Raw genomic sequence first — 17,741 nt, forward strand, 5'->3', positions numbered from 1 at the left:
ATTGCCAAATGGTTACTATTCCTAAGAGCTTTTGAATTTTAAAAGCAACTGCCTAGAAAGGGCCATATTGTATCCAAATTCAGAACTCTACTGGTGACATGCTAAACATAGTAGCAACAGGGAGTCTAGCCAGCCCTTATACTTACAGTGCTTAAAGGTTTGAGTATAGCTAGAAAAAACTGCAATACTAGAAACAGATTTCATAAGTTCAGTTTATTCATCAAACATTTATTTTGGTACTTCCAGATGCCAGAAAGGATACTTGGTGTTGAGGAATTAACATGATATGGAAATAAGAAAATAATAGCCAAGAAAAAAATATTATCTATCTATTTTTTTAAGTGAAAGATTCAAGGTGAATTAACATTTATAAATCATCTATTGGATGCCAAGTACAATATTATGTTTCTCATATGTACTATCTCACTTAACCCTCACAAAAGCCTATAAGGATATTGTCCCTGATTTATAGATGAGGAAATAGAAAATAAGAGGTTAAATGGGTTGCCCAAGGCCACACAACTGATTGTTGGGAATCAGAATTTGAATCTAAGATCTTGTAAAGTCTATACCACAGTTAGTTTGAAGGGAAAAAAGGGAGTATAGGAATGAAAGAGGAGAGAAAAGAAATAAAATGAAATATGTGAAAATCACTGCACATTGCCATTAGATTCTTGATTACTTATTTCCTGCCTTTGCTGTGCTATAGAGACATTGCCAAAACCCTTTAGTTTTATTCTTTCTTAAATAAAACTTTTAATTAGAAGTCTTGTGTAATTGCTTATTTATAACCTGAAGTTTTAAGATAATTGTGTGAAGTGCAAACTCCTATCTTCTCTTACGAAGGCATATGGACAAGATATTAGGCATTGTTTGTCATCATACTTTGAGGGAGCTCATTAACTGTGATAGTCTGGACTTAAAAGCAAATGGGCAGGGACTTCCCTGGTGGCATAGTGGTTAAGAATCCGCCTGCCAATGCAGGGGACATGGATTCGAGCCCTGGAAGATCCCACATGCTGCAGAGCGGCTGAGCCCGGGCGCCACAGCTATGGAGCCTGCGCTCTGCAGCCTGCGAGCCACAGCTGCTGAGCCCACATGCCACAACTAAAGCCCGCGCGCCTAGAGCCTGTGCTCCGCAACAAGAGAAGCCCCCACTCACTGCAACTAGAGAAAGCCTGCACGCAGCAACGAAGACCCAACGTAGCCAAAATTAAAAATAAATAAATAAATTTATTTATTTATTTTTTTAAAAAAGCAAATGGGCAATATGTTTGCCAAGGTAAGATACAATTTTCCTATGAGTGGCTAATTAAAAAAAAATCTTTAAAAGACTCATTATAAATTCATTTTGTTCTTGTTGACTAATGTTTCAATAAAGTGAAACAGCATTGGTTCCTAATGAGACAGCACTGACTTCTTAAAGATTCAATATTCTGTAGGCTTCAAAAGGTAGAAAAACTTACTGTAAATAGAATACTTTATGCTCATTCTCTTAATTAAGAAGCACAGAGTGTGTCATTTAGGTTAGACACTAAAGTAGAAGTGATCTCATATACTAGGTTCTCAGAAGAGTTATTTTCTGAGAGGTATATGAAATCAGGTAACATCTTAAATTCATCATATCACATGGGATTTAAATGGTAAAATATAAGACAAGCCATTTCAATGCCATGATTACTAAAATTTTTTTAAATAATAAAATAATTCAAACAGAATAATTCATGACTAGTCAAGTTGTTTCTGTTTGGGAAAGAGTTGAGAAAAAGAATGACAAGGGGGCTTCCCTGGTGGCACAGTGGTTGAGAGTCCGCCTGCCGATGCAGGGGACACGGGTTCGTGCCCCGGTCCAGGAGGATCCCACATGCCACGGAGTGGCTGGGCCTGTGAGCCATGGCCGCTGAGCCTGCGCATCTGGAGCCTGTGCTCCGCAACAGGAGAGGCCACAACAGTAAGAGGCCCACGTACCACAAAAAAAAAAAAAAAAAAAAAAAGAATGACGAGGGAATCTAGTACGTTTCACTTTAAAGCTAAGTATTTAATTTCATTTTTGCTGTTGTGTCCAAATATTATCTTCGGTTTTGTTTGCTTTCTATTTCTGTTATTCCTTACCACTAAGAGCAGCTTTTGACCATTTTGACCATCAGCTAAACAGTGTAATCAGCTTGTGCTATTTTTATACCTTTAAATTTAGAGCTGTCAGGTTTTTTAAACTGACATAGATTGAATTATAAGGCAAGGGACTGTTATTTTATTCCAGTTCTTTGAAAGATACTTGTAAAAGTACTCTTTCTGATTGGCCAAGTGTTTATATACAGTATACAAATGACTTGAAAGCGTAAGTTCAAAACTGATATTACTCAGCTTTTCCTCTTAAATACAAATGAAGGATTAGAATTTTAAGACTATAATCCTTCCCTTTTCAAATCAGCTATCCTCATTATAAGTATGAAAAGCAGAAAAATACTAAAGCTACTGGGCATCCTGCTTCTACTAATTTAGAATCATTGATTTATGGGTGGACATTATTATTATTATTATTATTAAGATGTGAAAAGACTTATAGAGGACTTACTTCTACCCTTTCAGCTAACAGAAGGAAGGACTGAAAAAGAGAGATGAAGTGACCTGTGTAATGTTAGGAGAATCACCCAGGGCTTTTGAGCCCAAGTCCAGTTTTCTTTTCTTTATCACAAGTTCCACTCTCTTTTGGAAATGATGTATATTTCTCTTTGAGTATAAAAATACATCAACATCCTGTTAGGATATGGGAGATTTAAGTGGAGCCACCTCTGGATAGAAGATAAAGTTTAGGGTTATATGACAGGAAAAAGGAAACGGGGGAGCAGGACCAAAAAAACTGGTGGGTATTAAAAACAGAACATCAGTATCCTTAAGGTGGATGTATTTTATGTTCAAGGTTGGAGGCAAGTGAGTTAAACTGAGATGACATCAGAGATGTAGGGTAATAAAGCAGATGAAGATGTAGACAGGCATGGAGCAGAGAGGACTTTAGTTTTGAAGGACAGAACCAGCCTTTTAGTTAAAATACGGTTAAAAGTCCTTAGACAGGGACATTAACCTGGCAGGGACAGTATCTAGACAGTGTCAGGAAAAAAATAGTTGTAGGTCACAACACAGTTGTCAAGTTTAAAGGTTTCTGTCCCAAGTTAGCCTCCATTGAGTAGGAACTTCTAGTTAATCTTTTTTCATTCTTTCCTGTAATATTTCTAACTAAATCCATATCACCTAAAAGTATTCTGTAATTTAATGTCTTTTTAAATCATTAGTAAAACAACTTTTGGTCAAAATATGGTAGCTTACATACCTGTAATTCAAGGATTACTCAGAATGCTCTGGCTTTCTGCACTTTGTGACAAAATATCAAATCTTTGGTATTATCTTTCACCGACACCACTTTGGAGGTGTATACAAATACACCTACACATCACAAGAGGCAATTTTAAAAAAATGAACATGCATGTCATCATCATTTTTGGGTACATTTTACTTTAGAGCATAACTAAGTAAGGTAAGGCTAAATCTTTAAAATTATATTATTTTATTGCTCCATGAAGTTTAACATCACGGAAGATGTTGCTTATTCTTACTCCCAACAGTGCCCATGTACCAACATTTAAGGAAAATCAATATATAATTCACTTATATTCTTACTTGAAAAGAAATATTCTAATTGTTTTTTGAGGAAGGAAACAAAGGTAGTGTTTTGCTTTGGGTTATACAAAGTTGCTTTGCTGAGATTAGAAACCTTGGGATTTTATTTGGTGTTCAACCATGTAATCTTATTCACTAATTTGACCAAAATACAGTGCCAATCAAGAATGAGAACACACTTATTGCAGTCCAGTCAAAAGTGTTATGTTAGACTGTGACTGATAGTCCTACAAATAATTCTGACAATGTGGGATTCGTGTTAGTAATGACTAAATTTTAACTTAATGCACACATAAATGTGTGTTTGTGCATAGGTGCATGTATGGGCTCTTTTAGAATCCAAATAAGTCACAACTGAGGGCATGTTCATAGAACTTTGCTTAAAATCTCTCACTGATTAGTGCATACATGTTCTCAGAAGCTAAAATAGAACCATGTTATAACAAGCTATATTTATGTCACGGTTTATACATAGCTATGTTCCTTCACAAGTGAAAGCTGCAGTCAGTATAAACCTGATATAATTGATTCCCTCTTTTTTGGACACACATAATCTCATAATAATAATAACATACAAAAAGAAAAGAAAATGGCCCAGAATCCCATGACCCTAACAAATCAGAGATTTTTCATTTCTTTGTATTTTTTCCTGTTCTCATTCTTAAGTATATATCTTTTATACAGAGCTGTAATCATCACATTAGATATCAATTTTGGGGTTTTTTTCCCTTGTACTATTAAATCATAAGTTCTTCCATACATTAGTATTCAAAGTTATTGTTTCAAATAGCTGCATATTATGCTGTATGTTGATATCTTGGTATGACTACTTTGTATGAGTTATTAAGCTTGTGCCCCGAATACCTTTTTTAATCTAAGGTTTTGTATGCTGTTCTGAGAGAAGAAATACTCTATTAATGGTGGCATGTTTCAAGCAAAAGTATGTTTGTTTTTATTTTTAGATAGCTTATGGCAAAAATTCATTTTCAGTTCAATGAAGTATATGTTTGTAAGTTTTGCCATCTGCCCCTTGATTGATAGATGTGTAGGCTGAGGAGTTTAAGTGTTTGCTTTTGCTTTTAGTAGTTGTGTATGTGTGTATGTGTGTGTATATGTGTGTGTGTTTCTTTTCAGAAGGGGAGGGTAATGTCTTCTGTTGGAATATGCACTCCACCCTCTTTGATAAGGCTTGTGGTAAGATGTGCATCATGCCCCATGACGGTCATCTTCATAGCATTAAGCTCACAGCTCTTAGCTCCCATATGATGTGTGGAGGGTGGACTGTATTGCAGTCATATTCACCTTTCATTTGTGTGTTTGATGTGGCATTTATATTAAGTAGGAGTAATTTTTTTTCTGATTTTTTTTTCTTGTGTCACCAGTGCACCTATTCCATTCTTCCATCGCTGTGCTCCTGTGAACATTTCCTGCTATGCCAAGTTTGCAGAGGCCCTGATCACCTTTGTCAGTGACAATAGTGTCTTACACAGGCTGATTAGTGGAGTAATGACCAGCAAAGAAATTATATTGGGACTTTGCTTGTTATCACTAGGTAATTGTTTTTCTCATTATTAGCTATTGCATAGTACTGCAGTAGAAGACTGTTCTTTTAACCAAAATATGAATACTGCTGGGGATACTTGTAAATTGTTTAACTTCCCATAGCCAAAATAATTGTTTCAGAATATATATAGTTATAAATAGATACATATTTTAAAAAGAATATAATATATCTGAAACTAATTTCCCTTCTTTTTCTCTCATTGGAGAAAACTGGTGTATTCCCAAACTTTGATTACAAAGTCTATAATAACCTTTAATATGATAATAGGAGGTTTCTATTATCAGCACCCCTTTGTTTTTAGTTTTGATTCCAAAAGGCTTACTTGCTTATAAAAAGAGGCTACCTATTTTCTTTTATATTTTCCATCAAAGAGCATAGATTTCTGATATATTATGTTTGGATTATGTAATTTTTTTAATTGCTACAATTAATATCTGTATTGCTTGAAAAAGTAGGAAATCTCCACTTGTTAGCCATTTAGTTTTTTGGTCAATAAATAGATAATAAAATAAATAAAAGCAAATAAATTTTATTTTCAAGATGTAAATTCCCTATATTATCCTAGAACTATATGTAGCCATATCAGAATTTATAGACTTTTTTAATTGGGAGAAGTAAACTGTAGTAGGAACCAAACAACTATTTTGTTATATAAGTAAAATGAGTGTTTATGCCTGTTAACACCAATTATAGTCATTGAGAAGTCTAGCTATATTTCTGTCTTGTCATTAGAGAGTATTTTCTTTTTGCTTAGGTAGTACTTGACTCAGTTGAAATAATGCTGTCCATATGAAAGCTATTTCTGTGATATTTGAAACGCTCCCATCTGTTTTTGGTTCCTGTACATTTATTGCAAATGTGAGTACCTTAATAATGTTACCTAGTCACAGATCCCAACTATTTATTTGGCTTTGCAAATGGTCCAAGGAAACTTGATTATTAGTCTAGCTTTATATAAAAATTTTTTGATTTCTGAAATAGTTGAATACTTGAACCAAGAAAAAAAAATCCAAACCTAAAAATAGTGTTAATAATGTTGTTAAGCCATTGGAATTCCATTTTTTATTAGAATGGTTTTCTTTTGAGGTTTAAGATCTTTATTCATTTGTTTGTGAAATGGGACTTTAGATAATTAAAGATGAACAAATTATGATTTCAGAAATGAATTTCCCCATGCAAGGGTTAAATCTTCTCAGTTTCTTTTGAGATTTTCACTCGAGATTTTGGCATGTTGGAATTTAGCTTGGGGTGGGTAGAGGAGTTGGTTAAATAACTCAAGCTAAGCTTTGCTCCTTTTTTGAAGAGCTTCTTAGTCAGGACCCCTGACCTCAGTTGAGAAGTAATGTCAGAGGAATTTTGGCTTCAGTAGTTTTCAGGATATTATTCTATAAGGTCAGACCATCTCTTGGAGTTTTAGAGGAGAAACGACTAGAAAAAGATAATACACCAACTGGCTTGTTGACTGAACATCAGAGAAGTTGGTCCTGAAACGCATAGGTGACTCAAGGAAGTGTAGCACCTAATTTAACTGATCTCTGTCTACATGTGGTATTTTTTCTGGTCACCAACATGGCATGTCATTCTCTACACTTTGTGTGTTGGCATCTATGTTTGCATGTGAGTTCTGATGTCTTCCTGTGGCAAATCCACAACAGTTCTGTGCTGTTTTTGAGTCACCATATACGTTTGCATGTATTCTTTTCTGTCATTTATAAAGCCAGTTAGGTACCTTTGGTTTTAAGTGATGCTGTTCAAGTGGTGCAAGTACCAAAGTCAAAGTACAAAGGCAGCCAGTTTCCTTTCTTACCTAAATTGGAGTCATGAACTTGTCAATAGCAGCAAATTATTTCCCTAGGAGAAAACAATTGAAAGAGTTTCTCTTTATATTTTCTAAAGTTTTCAAATGATATTCTGTGTGTTCTTTATCTTCCCTGCAGTTCTGTCCATGATTTTGATGGTGATAATCAGGTATATATCAAGAATACTTGTGTGGATCTTAACAATTCTGCTCATCCTGGGTTCACTTGGTAAGCTGCTTATTCCTTTGTTTTTTAGTAATTAGAATTGAGAGTTAAAGTCTGCCTTTAACAATCCCTCAATTCAGAACTATTTTGGTTATTTTAAATAATTTTCCTCTTGTAAGGCCTGTGAATTCATTGATAAAATGTAAAGACAGGTAAGTGGATTACATTTAAGTTAGTTCACTGTGAGATTACTAAATCAAATAAAATGGGAAGGTCAGTGGCTTTTGGAATAAGAGCAAGTGAGATATTTTTTAAAGGGGACTAACGTTTTTCTGTCAATATCAGTTTGAGGGGGAGAGTACAACCGAAAAGAAAGGAATTGAGCCTCTGTTCTGCTCCTGCTTTTGAATTTTCACTTGATTCTTCCAGTGCTCCCTGCCTGGCAAGTGAAGGGACCCTTTCTTTTTATCTTGCACTTTTTTAAGGCCTAAATCAGCCATTCTAAGGTGTTGAAATTCTTTCTGGTTGAAAAGTGTTCCTGGCAGGATAACTCTGTCGGGGGTGTGTGTACGTGTGTGTGTTTAAAATTTTGTTACTCATTTTTCTGTCTATTGACATTCTGTTTTGTTTTTATTTTAGTGTTTCTAATGAAACCTTCTGGGTTTTCTGTGTTTATTGTCTTTAAAAAAAATTTCCCCCTCCCAATTATAAATGTCATACCTACTCATGGTATCTAACTACTTCCATGGTAGAAAATAGAAATATAGGAAAGAAAATAAAAGTTTTATTTCACATGCTACATCTTCTCTTTAAAGAGTATTTACTTTTACCTTTAAAAATGTCATAATTATAGGGACCCACCTTCAGTTCACCAGTGTTAGCATCTGGAATCCAGACCTTGATATTCATATATATATGTATGCATGTGTGTGTGTGTATGTGTGTGTATGTATATAGTATAAAAATGTTTTAACCCAATATGAAACTCTTTCAGTAGGAGAATTTGCCACCATTACGTTTACCTGGTATGTTTGGTCTTACTGATGTCATCTGTTTTATGTTTTCCTTAAATTTATGCTTCCTTATTTTGTTTTCCCTATCTTTGCTGTATGGAATTGTGTTTTCTTTGGTTATTTTCACCCTGGCTTTGGATGGTATAATTTTATTTTCACTTCTTCAGTTGGTAACCTATACATTTTCAGAAAATATTCTTCAGTCTAGAATTCTATAATAATTATTAAAGGCTGAAATGAAACAATATTTGTTGAGGTTCTCCCCCCCTTTAAATTTAACATAAACTTTCCTTCCTGTCTAATCCTACTCTCTTCTGCCCACTCGCACTTTTTAGCTCTTGTTAAATATTCTGAGTGTTCATATTCAGGTTATTATTAAACTTAAAATATTATTTGTTGTACTATATCTTTTCAAAGAATTTTGCTTACCTTTGCCTTGAGAAGTTTCATAATTATATTTAAGTTTATTTAAGTTCTCCTGTCCTGATTTTAGTGAGAACTACTGCTCCTGTTTTTATTTTTATTTTTATTTTTTTTAATTTTTATTTTATATTGGAGTATAGTTGATTTACAATATTGTGTTAGTTTCTGGTGTACAGCAAAGTGATTCAGTTATACTGATCCTGTTTTTATAAAAGTTCATTCTTGAGTTCTAAATTTCAGTTCATATTTGTTTTGACTGGAATCTGAGTTCAAGTAACTTATTCATGAAAGACTTATGGGTTGTAATATTCTGAATTCTTGGTTATCTAAGATTGCCTTTGCCTTCACATGTGAATATTGAATTTGTTGCATATAAAAGTCTTAAGATACAGTATATTGCCTTATGTCTGTACTTCATTTCAGAGAAGAACTTTGAGACCAGTCTAAATTTTGTTCCTGTGCCCATAACCTATCTCACTTACCTAGGTGTTTATATAATTTTTAACTTATCCTTACAACTTAAAATTTTTGTCTAGTTCAGACTCTTAACTCAGTTTGCCTATGATCTCTTTATTTGGGGAATCTTTTTCAACTTTGAAAAGTTTACTTTATTTCTATACTTGTTTATTGTTTCCATCCTGGTGGTTTTCTCTTTAAGATCCTTGTTACTCTCCTGCTGTCATCTTCTAAATTATCATTTTAATCCTTTTGTCATTTTCTTTACATTCAGGAAGAACTCTTCAAGTTTATCTACGATATCACTGATTTTGTTTTCCTTGGCGTCAGTCTGTACTTGACTACTTAATTTTGTTATTCCAATTTCATCTTATTTGTAGGTCTTCCTTCTCTCAGCCATCTTCCTTTTCATTTCAGTTTGTAGCCTTCAAATCTAATTCTGTGTTTAGATGATGTCTTAGTCAGTTTGGGCTGCTGTAACAAAGTACCACAGACTGGATGCCTTATAAACAACAAACATTTATTTCTCACAGTTCTGGAGGCTGGGGAGTCTAAGATCAAGGCACCAGCAGATTCGGCATCTGGTGAGGGCCAACTTCCTGTTTCCGGCCATCTGATTGCTGTGTCCTCACACAGCAGAAGAGGGAAGGAGCTTTCTGGGGTCTCTTTTATAAGGGCACTAATCCCATTCATGAGGGCTCCACATTTATGGCCTCATCATCTTCTAAAGGCCCCACCTCCAAATACACCATATTGGGGATTAGGATTTCAGTAGATGGGTTTTGGGGAGACACAGCATTCAGTTCATAACAGATGGATAGCTTTTATAATAAAAGTAGATTTGAATCCCAGCTCTCCCACTTACCGAGTATGTGACGTTTGGCATGCTGCTGAAATTTCCTAAATTTCAATTTCATCATTTGCAAAGTGGAGCTAATAATACCCACTTAATAGCATTGTATTTAAATGTGGTTGCATCTATTTGTGCTAATTCCTGGCACAAGTTTAAATGTTTAATTAATGATATCTACTGTGGATGTTATGAACAATGCCCTTGATGTCATCATTATTATCTCATTCTATTTTCCTTGAACTTCAGGCTTTCTCTCAACTTTTTTTTTTTTTTTTTTTTTTGCGGTACGCGGGCCTCTCACTGTTGTGGCCTCTCCCGTTGCGGAGCACAGGCTCCGGACACGCAGGCCCAGCGGCCATGGCTCACGGGCCTAGCCGCTCCACGGCACGTGGGATCTTCCCGGACCGGGGCACGAACCCGTGTCCCCTGCATCGGCAGGCGGACTCTCAACCACTGCGCCACCAGGGAAGCCCTCAACTTTTTATTTCTGTTTGTAGAGAACGTATTTTATTCCATTTTTTGAGGATATTAAACAGTTTACCAAACAATTTTCTTGTACCTTCAAGATTCCAAAATGGAAGTAGCCTTTCCCTTTCTCTGAAATATTCTTCATAGACTCATGGTTGTTTTGGTTTGTTTAATCATCTTCCATAGAAGAAAAATTCATGCTTAATATTTGCCAACAGGTAGTTGGAATTTCCCTTTGACACTATTCACTCTTGACTTGAGTGCACGTGGAGGTCAGGTTGATTTGAATAGATCTCAGCCCAGTTGCTTCTCTCCCAGGCATTCATCTCATCCACCTATACATACATATCTCTACTCTGAATCTTCCATTTCCTTACCGTGGCCTACAAGCCCTTGCAGTATGATCTGGTGCCCAGCTCCCTTTCTGCACACATCTCTTACTGCTTTCCCCATTGCTCATTGTTGTAGCTATAGTGGCCTCCTCTGTTCTTGCCTGCCAGGCATGGCCCATATCAGCATCTTAGAACTTGCTGTTTCCTCTTGCCTTGAATACTCTTAGATAATTTCGTAGATTGCTTTCTCCCTGTCTTTGATTCTTTTGCTCAAATATCGTCTCACCACAGTGAGGCCTTGCTTATATAAAATTGTAATGCTTTCCCAGCCCTAGCACTTTCTATCCCTTACTGGTAGCTTTTTTCTTAGATTTAATATACTCTATTTTCACTTGTTTCCTTGGTTTTTTTTGTTTCTCCATTACTGTATACGCTGCATGAGAGTTGATGTTGGTTTTTCACCGCTCTGTCCCCAGCCCCTAGAACAGTAGGTGCTATAGGCACTCAAAGTGTTTGTCGAATGGATTGAATGAAGGTGTCCAATGCAGCTCTCTTATATGGAGGCAGGTCTGCCTCCCTCTTCAGTCTATATCTCAGAATCTCTGAACCAGTCATGGAGATAAAAATTCCCATCCCTAGTGCCCACTGCTATCCAGCTATCAGAGATTTCCTATCTTTGTTCCTACCTTTGGTGGGAACTACTCATTTGATCTTCATTTATTCATTGTACAAATATTTCATCAACTGCATGAGTGTATCCTCACTAGGCACTGGGGTTACTGTACAACAGAGAAGATCTTTGCCTTCCTCAGCTTCATTGCTGATTTCTGTAATCCTTACTTGCTTCCCACAGGCTCCTTAGTTTAAGCAGGAGCTGAGGCTCTCTTCGTGACCAGTTCCTCTCAGGGGTGTCTGTCCTTGCTGGCTCTCTCTCAGCTTCAGAGTTGATAATAAATACAGTTAAAGGAAGTTTATTTGATGCAGTGAGAGATTTGTAAGTGCCTAATGTGGAAGATGTAAGTGGAGTCATTGGAGTTCCCCTTATGCTGGCAAAAAGTTACAGCCACGCACCTCCCAGCCAAATGGATTGTTGCTGTGTTAGTCCACGTTGATGTATCGGAAGGGTCCAGAAAATTGAGGATTTATGTTACACATTTTCTTGTGCCAATTATTGCAAAAACAATTGTGTTTTTTTTTTTTGTCTCCAGGTGGCACAGGTGTACTATGGTGGCTATATGCAAAGCAAAGAAAGTCTCCCAAAGAAACAGTTGTCCCTGAACAGCTTCAGGTAGCTGAAGACAATCTTCGGGCCCTCCTCATCTATGCCATTTCAGCTACAGTGTTCACAGTGAGTACAGGCCTTGGTGTATCTTTCAGGTTTATGTTTTTATTTATAGATCATTAATGAAGCAGAAACTCACGCTTAGCCATTGCATGCCTAACCATAATCCCTATTGGATAAGATCTCTGCCCCACAGTGTATGACATACTCAGAAGGCTTCAGAAGGCTCCCCTAAATGATGAGTGCTATTTTATGTGACATTTTGTTCTGTACTGCCTGCTTTTTGAGAGGGAATTTTCACCTAGAATATTAATTATCATTTTCTAGTAAGAACATACATCTTATTGTCATGAGATAGTGTAATTATAGAAAAGTCTATTAAGAAATAGGCTACCTAGTGTCATTCCATCTACTTATTCGCGAATTATTTTCCCATTTTTCCCTTTTAAACTTTTAACAACATTATTTTAAAAAGAGAGGTGAGCTTCACTAACTAGTATAATTATTATAATAATTGCAGTAAAATTATTCATTAACATGTGGTTCAATAATCTATATTCATATCTTTGGTTCATCTCCTTCTCCTCTCTGAAAAAAGGGGGAAAAAATCTCAGTCCACTTCTTGGAGCAATCCCAAGCTTTTCATTGAGCATTAGAAACTAAAAATAAAGCCATCGTAAAACCATTGGTGCCAAAAGATTTTTGTTTGCTATCATTGTACAAATATTTATTAATCATCTTTTAAGTACAGTTCTCTGTGCCAGGTGCCAGGGCAGAGTGGGGAGTGACAAAGGATAAATTTGACATGGACCCTGCTTGTAAGGTGCTTTTGGTCCAACAAGGGAGATGAGGTATAAGTTCTCTGTGCTTTTGTGGTCATAGCATATCGTCTTTTCCCCTATTTTCAGAGTGGCAAGCATGTATCTATTTAAATAAATTGTCTCATCCTGATGACAAACAACACGTTTTGATTCATAACTAGTAGAAAAAGGGAAAGTAGAAGAATTAATACATCTAGGATGTATTAATAAATTGAGAAACTCTTTTATGTTTAGCTTTAAAAGACATTTTCAATATATAATGAAAAATAAGGGCTGCAAGAGAGATACAGACTGTTAAAGTGTTATTGGGATTCAGAGAATGATACATCCCCATTTTGGAATGAAGAGTTATGTTAAAAATTTTCCACCATTGTTCAGTTTCTGTTTTTACTGCTTAAAACAGTAGCTGGAATCTTTCCATCTGTTCTCTCCTGCAGGTTATCTTGTTCCTCATAATGTTAGTCATGCGCAAACGGGTTGCTCTCACCATCGCCTTGTTCCACGTGGCTGGCAAGGTTTTCATTCACTTGCCACTGCTAGTCTTCCAACCCTTTTGGACCTTCTTTGCTCTTGTCCTGTTTTGGGTGTATTGGATCATGACACTTCTCTTTCTTGGCACTACCGGTAAGAAGACATGTTACTTCTTTCTTTTAGTAATGAAACTGATTTGCATTAAAATGTTTTAAAACATCAGAGAGATATAATTCTTAAGACATTTATGGACTAAGGTCTAACAACCATCAGAATTAGCAATGGTTATGGCTCTTCAATAACATATTCCCCGTTCATGATTTTTAGAACATCCCAGCAAAGTGAGTCTAAACCAGGTAGGGCCTGAAATCATATTCAGTTTCAAGATGGTTATGGATTTGAAGTAAGTTCCTGTACTGACTCAGACATTTGGATTCATTCTAAGATGAGCTAATGAATGCAGTGCTGCTCTGGAATTGCCTCAAACTCCAGTTATAGCCAAAGATCAACTTGCTTCCTTGGGACTTTCTAGTTTGGAAATGACCTGAACCTATGTAGAGCTAGTAGTGATACAGTTCATAGTTAGACTCTCAGACTTGCTTGTAGCCATACTTAATATCAAAGGTTATGTATGTCTAAATGGAATTAATTATGAGGAGTGGTATAAGGATAGTAAGCTTATATGTAACTTCTTTGGCCATTCAGCACACCATCACCAATTGAAAATAATATTAATTTCTGTACTTTGCTAATAACTTAGGTCTATAATTATTGGACAAGTAATACCTCTGAAAAAAAATTGAAGTGTTTGAAAATTCATGCCTACACTAAATAACTGATAATGTGGTAGGAACTATATTCAGGGACTTCCCTCGTGGTCCAGTGGCTAAGACTCTGAGCTCCCAATGCAGGGGGCCCGGGTTCGATCCCTGGTCAGAGAACTAGATCCCACATACCTCAACTAAAGATCCCACACGCAGCAACGAAGATCCTATGTGCTGCAATTAAGACCCAGTGCAGCCAAATAGGTAAATAAATAAATATTTTTTAAAAAAACTATATTCAAATAGAACAACTTTTAAAACTATATATGATGCCTTTGAGGAAAACAAATGCTTAATTGTACAGTGTTTGTCTTTACAAGTTCTTAAGTGATAATTACTTTTGTCCCTTAATGTAATAGCACTGTGATCATGAAGTCAGTGGTTTGGGGATAGGGACATATTGTTGGAAATTAGATTAATCTCTTAGATTTAATAGCCATACTTATTGGTTTATGCTTTATGTGCTCCTTCTTTCCTTCTTTGATATTTTCCTAGGCAGCGCTGTTCAGAATGACCAAGGCTTTGTGGAGTTCAGAGTTTCTGGGCCTCTGCAATACATGTGGTGGTACCATGTGGTGGGCCTGATTTGGATCAGTGAATTTATTCTAGCCTGTCAACAGATGACTGTGGCAGGAGCTGTGGTAACATACTATTTTACTAGGTGAGAATTTATACTTGTCAGAAACTTAACTTGTAACTACATGGATGGACCTAGAGGGTATTATGCTAAGTGAAATAAGTCAGGAAGAGAAAGATAATAACTTCGTATAGTGACCGATGATAACTAGACTTATTGTGGTGATCATTTTGTAATGTATAGAAATATTGAATCACTATGTTGTACACCCAGAACTAACATAGTGTTGTAGGTCAATTATAATTCAATTAAAAAAAGAAAGAAAGAAAGAAAACTTAAGATCATCTAAGTGATTTTGTCTAAAGGAAATGGAACTGAGACCAGTAAGTGTTCCATTTCTTTAAAAAGTAATTGGAAGTGAATATAACAAAATGTGTAGTTGATCATTCTGTGAGGAAGGAAAATGGGAGGCTATTATTTTATTCTTTATACTCTTCTGTAGCTTTCTCAAAAAATTAATTAGAACCGCAGGTCATGTTACACTTAAATTACATTTAGCAGAAGAACAAATCTTGTAGTAGTGTCTTATGTACTTTTGCTTTATATAAACGTCCATCAAAGGATAACAAGTCTTTTTAATTTGTATGGATCAGAACAAGTATTGTGACTTCCTTTCCTAACTTCATAGCTGAATATACACTACAATAGGCCTTATAGTTTTCTATTATAATGAGGTGCCAGGTCTAACATCTTTTTAAGTTCCATTATCTGATTCTACAATTAACCCCATAACTATTTACTAATAAGAGCTTTAAAAGCACAGTTTTATTTAACTTAAAGTGTTACAGCATAAGAACCCCATGAAACTACCATAAAGAAATGAAACATTAATTTTACATGGTACATCTGTAGCGTTTATATTACTTTGCGGGCTTCCCTGGTGGCGCAGTGGTTGAGAGTCCGCCTGCCGATGCAGGGGACACGGGTTCGTGCCCTGGTCCGGGAAGATCCCACATGCTGCGGAGAGGCTAGGCCCGTGAGCCATGGCCACAGAGCCTGCGCGTCCGGAGCCTGTGCTCTGCAATGGGAGAGGCCACAATAGTGAGAGGCCCGCATACCTCAAAAAAAATAAAATAAAATAAAAATATATTACTTTGCCATTTTGTCATAGAGCTAGAATAAGAAAAATGAACTAATTTTTCACTCTTTTGGACTCTAAACCATTTCTGTGTTTCCATCTTGGTCTTTTATATAGGGATAAAAGGAATTTGCCATTTACACCTATTCTGGCATCAGTGAATCGCCTTATTCGTTATCACCTTGGTACTGTGGCGAAAGGATCTTTCATTATCACATTAGTCAAAATTCCACGAATGATCCTTATGTACATTCACAGTCAGCTCAAAGGAAAGGTAAGGAAAAACCCTTTTCTGGACTTTCTGTGGGCAAATTCCAGAACGTCAGTTCTGCATGTCGCAAAGTCCCCAGCGATATTAAGTCCAAGTGCAAATGTTTTTTTTCAAAGTCCTTGCCTAGTAGAATCTAATTCTTCCCCTTTGTCTCCCACTCTTGCACTCTGTAGTTTCCCCAAATGTCCTGTGCTTCTCTTCCTCTGTGTGGACTCAACACGCTTTCTTCCTTGGAACCTCCTTTCTGTCCTTGACTGCAGAAATACCATGCATTTCTACATAGCTTAGCTCAAATGCCCCCTCTTCCTAGAAGCCTCCCCTGAGTCCTCTCACCTCCCAGGTGATGTCTTCTCTCTCTCTTCTCCACTCTCATAGCACTAGTATCTATATCATATTCTGATTCTAATTGTTGTTATGTTTAGCGCTTTTTTTTTCTCCTACTAGATTATAAGTTCCTTGTTGGTCTTATATACCTTATATCTTGTATGCAATAGGTACTAAGTAAATGTTGAATTGAACTGATTAAAAATAATTCAGCCATTACATTTTGAGGAAAAAAAGGGTGAGTGTGGAGGCTTTGAAGCATAGGTTGTGATTTTTCTTAATTTTTATTTTTCTAAAATTTAGAATATTCTATATGATATGGTTTGATTGTTTGGTCTTTAATTATTTCCATTTTTCATTCTTTCCAGGAAAATGCTTGTGCTCGATGTGTGCTGAAATCTTGCATTTGTTGCCTTTGGTGTCTTGAAAAGTGCCTAAATTATTTAAATCAGGTAAAATGTTTTTTCTGGTTTTTTATTTTTTTGTTTGTTTGTTTTTAATTGTCATATCCTTTCTATGTTTCTTTTTTTTTTAATTGGGTTATACTTGTTTTACAATGTTGTGTTAATTTCTACTGTACAGCAGAGTTCCCTGAGCTATACAGCAGGTTCTTATTAGTTATCTGTTTTATACATATTAGTGTATATATGCCAATTCCAATCTCCCAATTCATCCCCCACCCGGCCCCAAGGTAAAATGTTTTAAAAATACATTTAACATTCACTTTTAAAGATAGGTTCATTGTTTCTTCTTCCAAGATAAAGTTATTGAGCTTAAGTGAAAGATGTTTTGTTTTTCTCATGGTGTTATACATTGTGCCTTGATCAAGTATAACTGTTTCAATCATATTCTTGTTTTTAAACGTAATATATGTTCTTACCAAGGCTTATTATTAATTAATTGTAGTACATTGATAAAATATCATTAGGGTCCATCTTTCAGGAAAGACATTTATCTCTTATCCCTTAATTCACATCCTTTCATCTTTGATTTTCTCTGAGAATCTGTCTACTCTAGCCATAGTTCTTTAATTCTTTTAATGCTTTTTGAAAGCTTTAGTGAAAAGCTGTTGTGACACTTGCTCCTTTTTGCAGCTGTCTACTATTGTTCAAAACTAGCATGCTCTGTATGCCGTGGGGTTCTTTTTGTTTTTGTTTTTTGTCTAACTGCTGAAGACTATGATACTGGCCTGGAAAATATTATCAAAGGAATTGCTATTTCTAAGGTCAAATGGAGGGATTGATACTTACGGGGTAACAGTTCTTAGCAGAGTGGGTCTTTCTGT

General features: G+C 35.9%; 1 protein-coding gene across 3 annotated transcripts in view; it reads left to right on the plus strand.

The window, feature by feature from the left end:
* SLC44A1 (solute carrier family 44 member 1) overlaps window positions 1-17,741 on the plus strand; it is a 205,738-nt gene that overhangs the window by 111,301 nt on the left and 76,696 nt on the right. For all 3 annotated transcript variants that reach the window (XM_082615135.1, XM_082615134.1, XM_082615133.1), the window contains exons 6-12: window positions 5,058-5,227; window positions 7,177-7,266; window positions 11,957-12,096; window positions 13,289-13,475; window positions 14,642-14,807; window positions 15,979-16,135; window positions 16,825-16,908. In XM_082615135.1, coding sequence (XP_082471261.1) covers window positions 5,058-5,227; window positions 7,177-7,266; window positions 11,957-12,096; window positions 13,289-13,475; window positions 14,642-14,807; window positions 15,979-16,135; window positions 16,825-16,908 — 994 coding nt within the window. The remainder of the gene's footprint in view (window positions 1-5,057; window positions 5,228-7,176; window positions 7,267-11,956; window positions 12,097-13,288; window positions 13,476-14,641; window positions 14,808-15,978; window positions 16,136-16,824; window positions 16,909-17,741) is intronic.

Source organism: Mesoplodon mirus (assembly GCF_964341445.2).
Source record: "Mesoplodon mirus genome assembly, chromosome: 1".
Classification (NCBI taxonomy): domain Eukaryota; kingdom Metazoa; phylum Chordata; class Mammalia; order Artiodactyla; family Ziphiidae; genus Mesoplodon; species Mesoplodon mirus.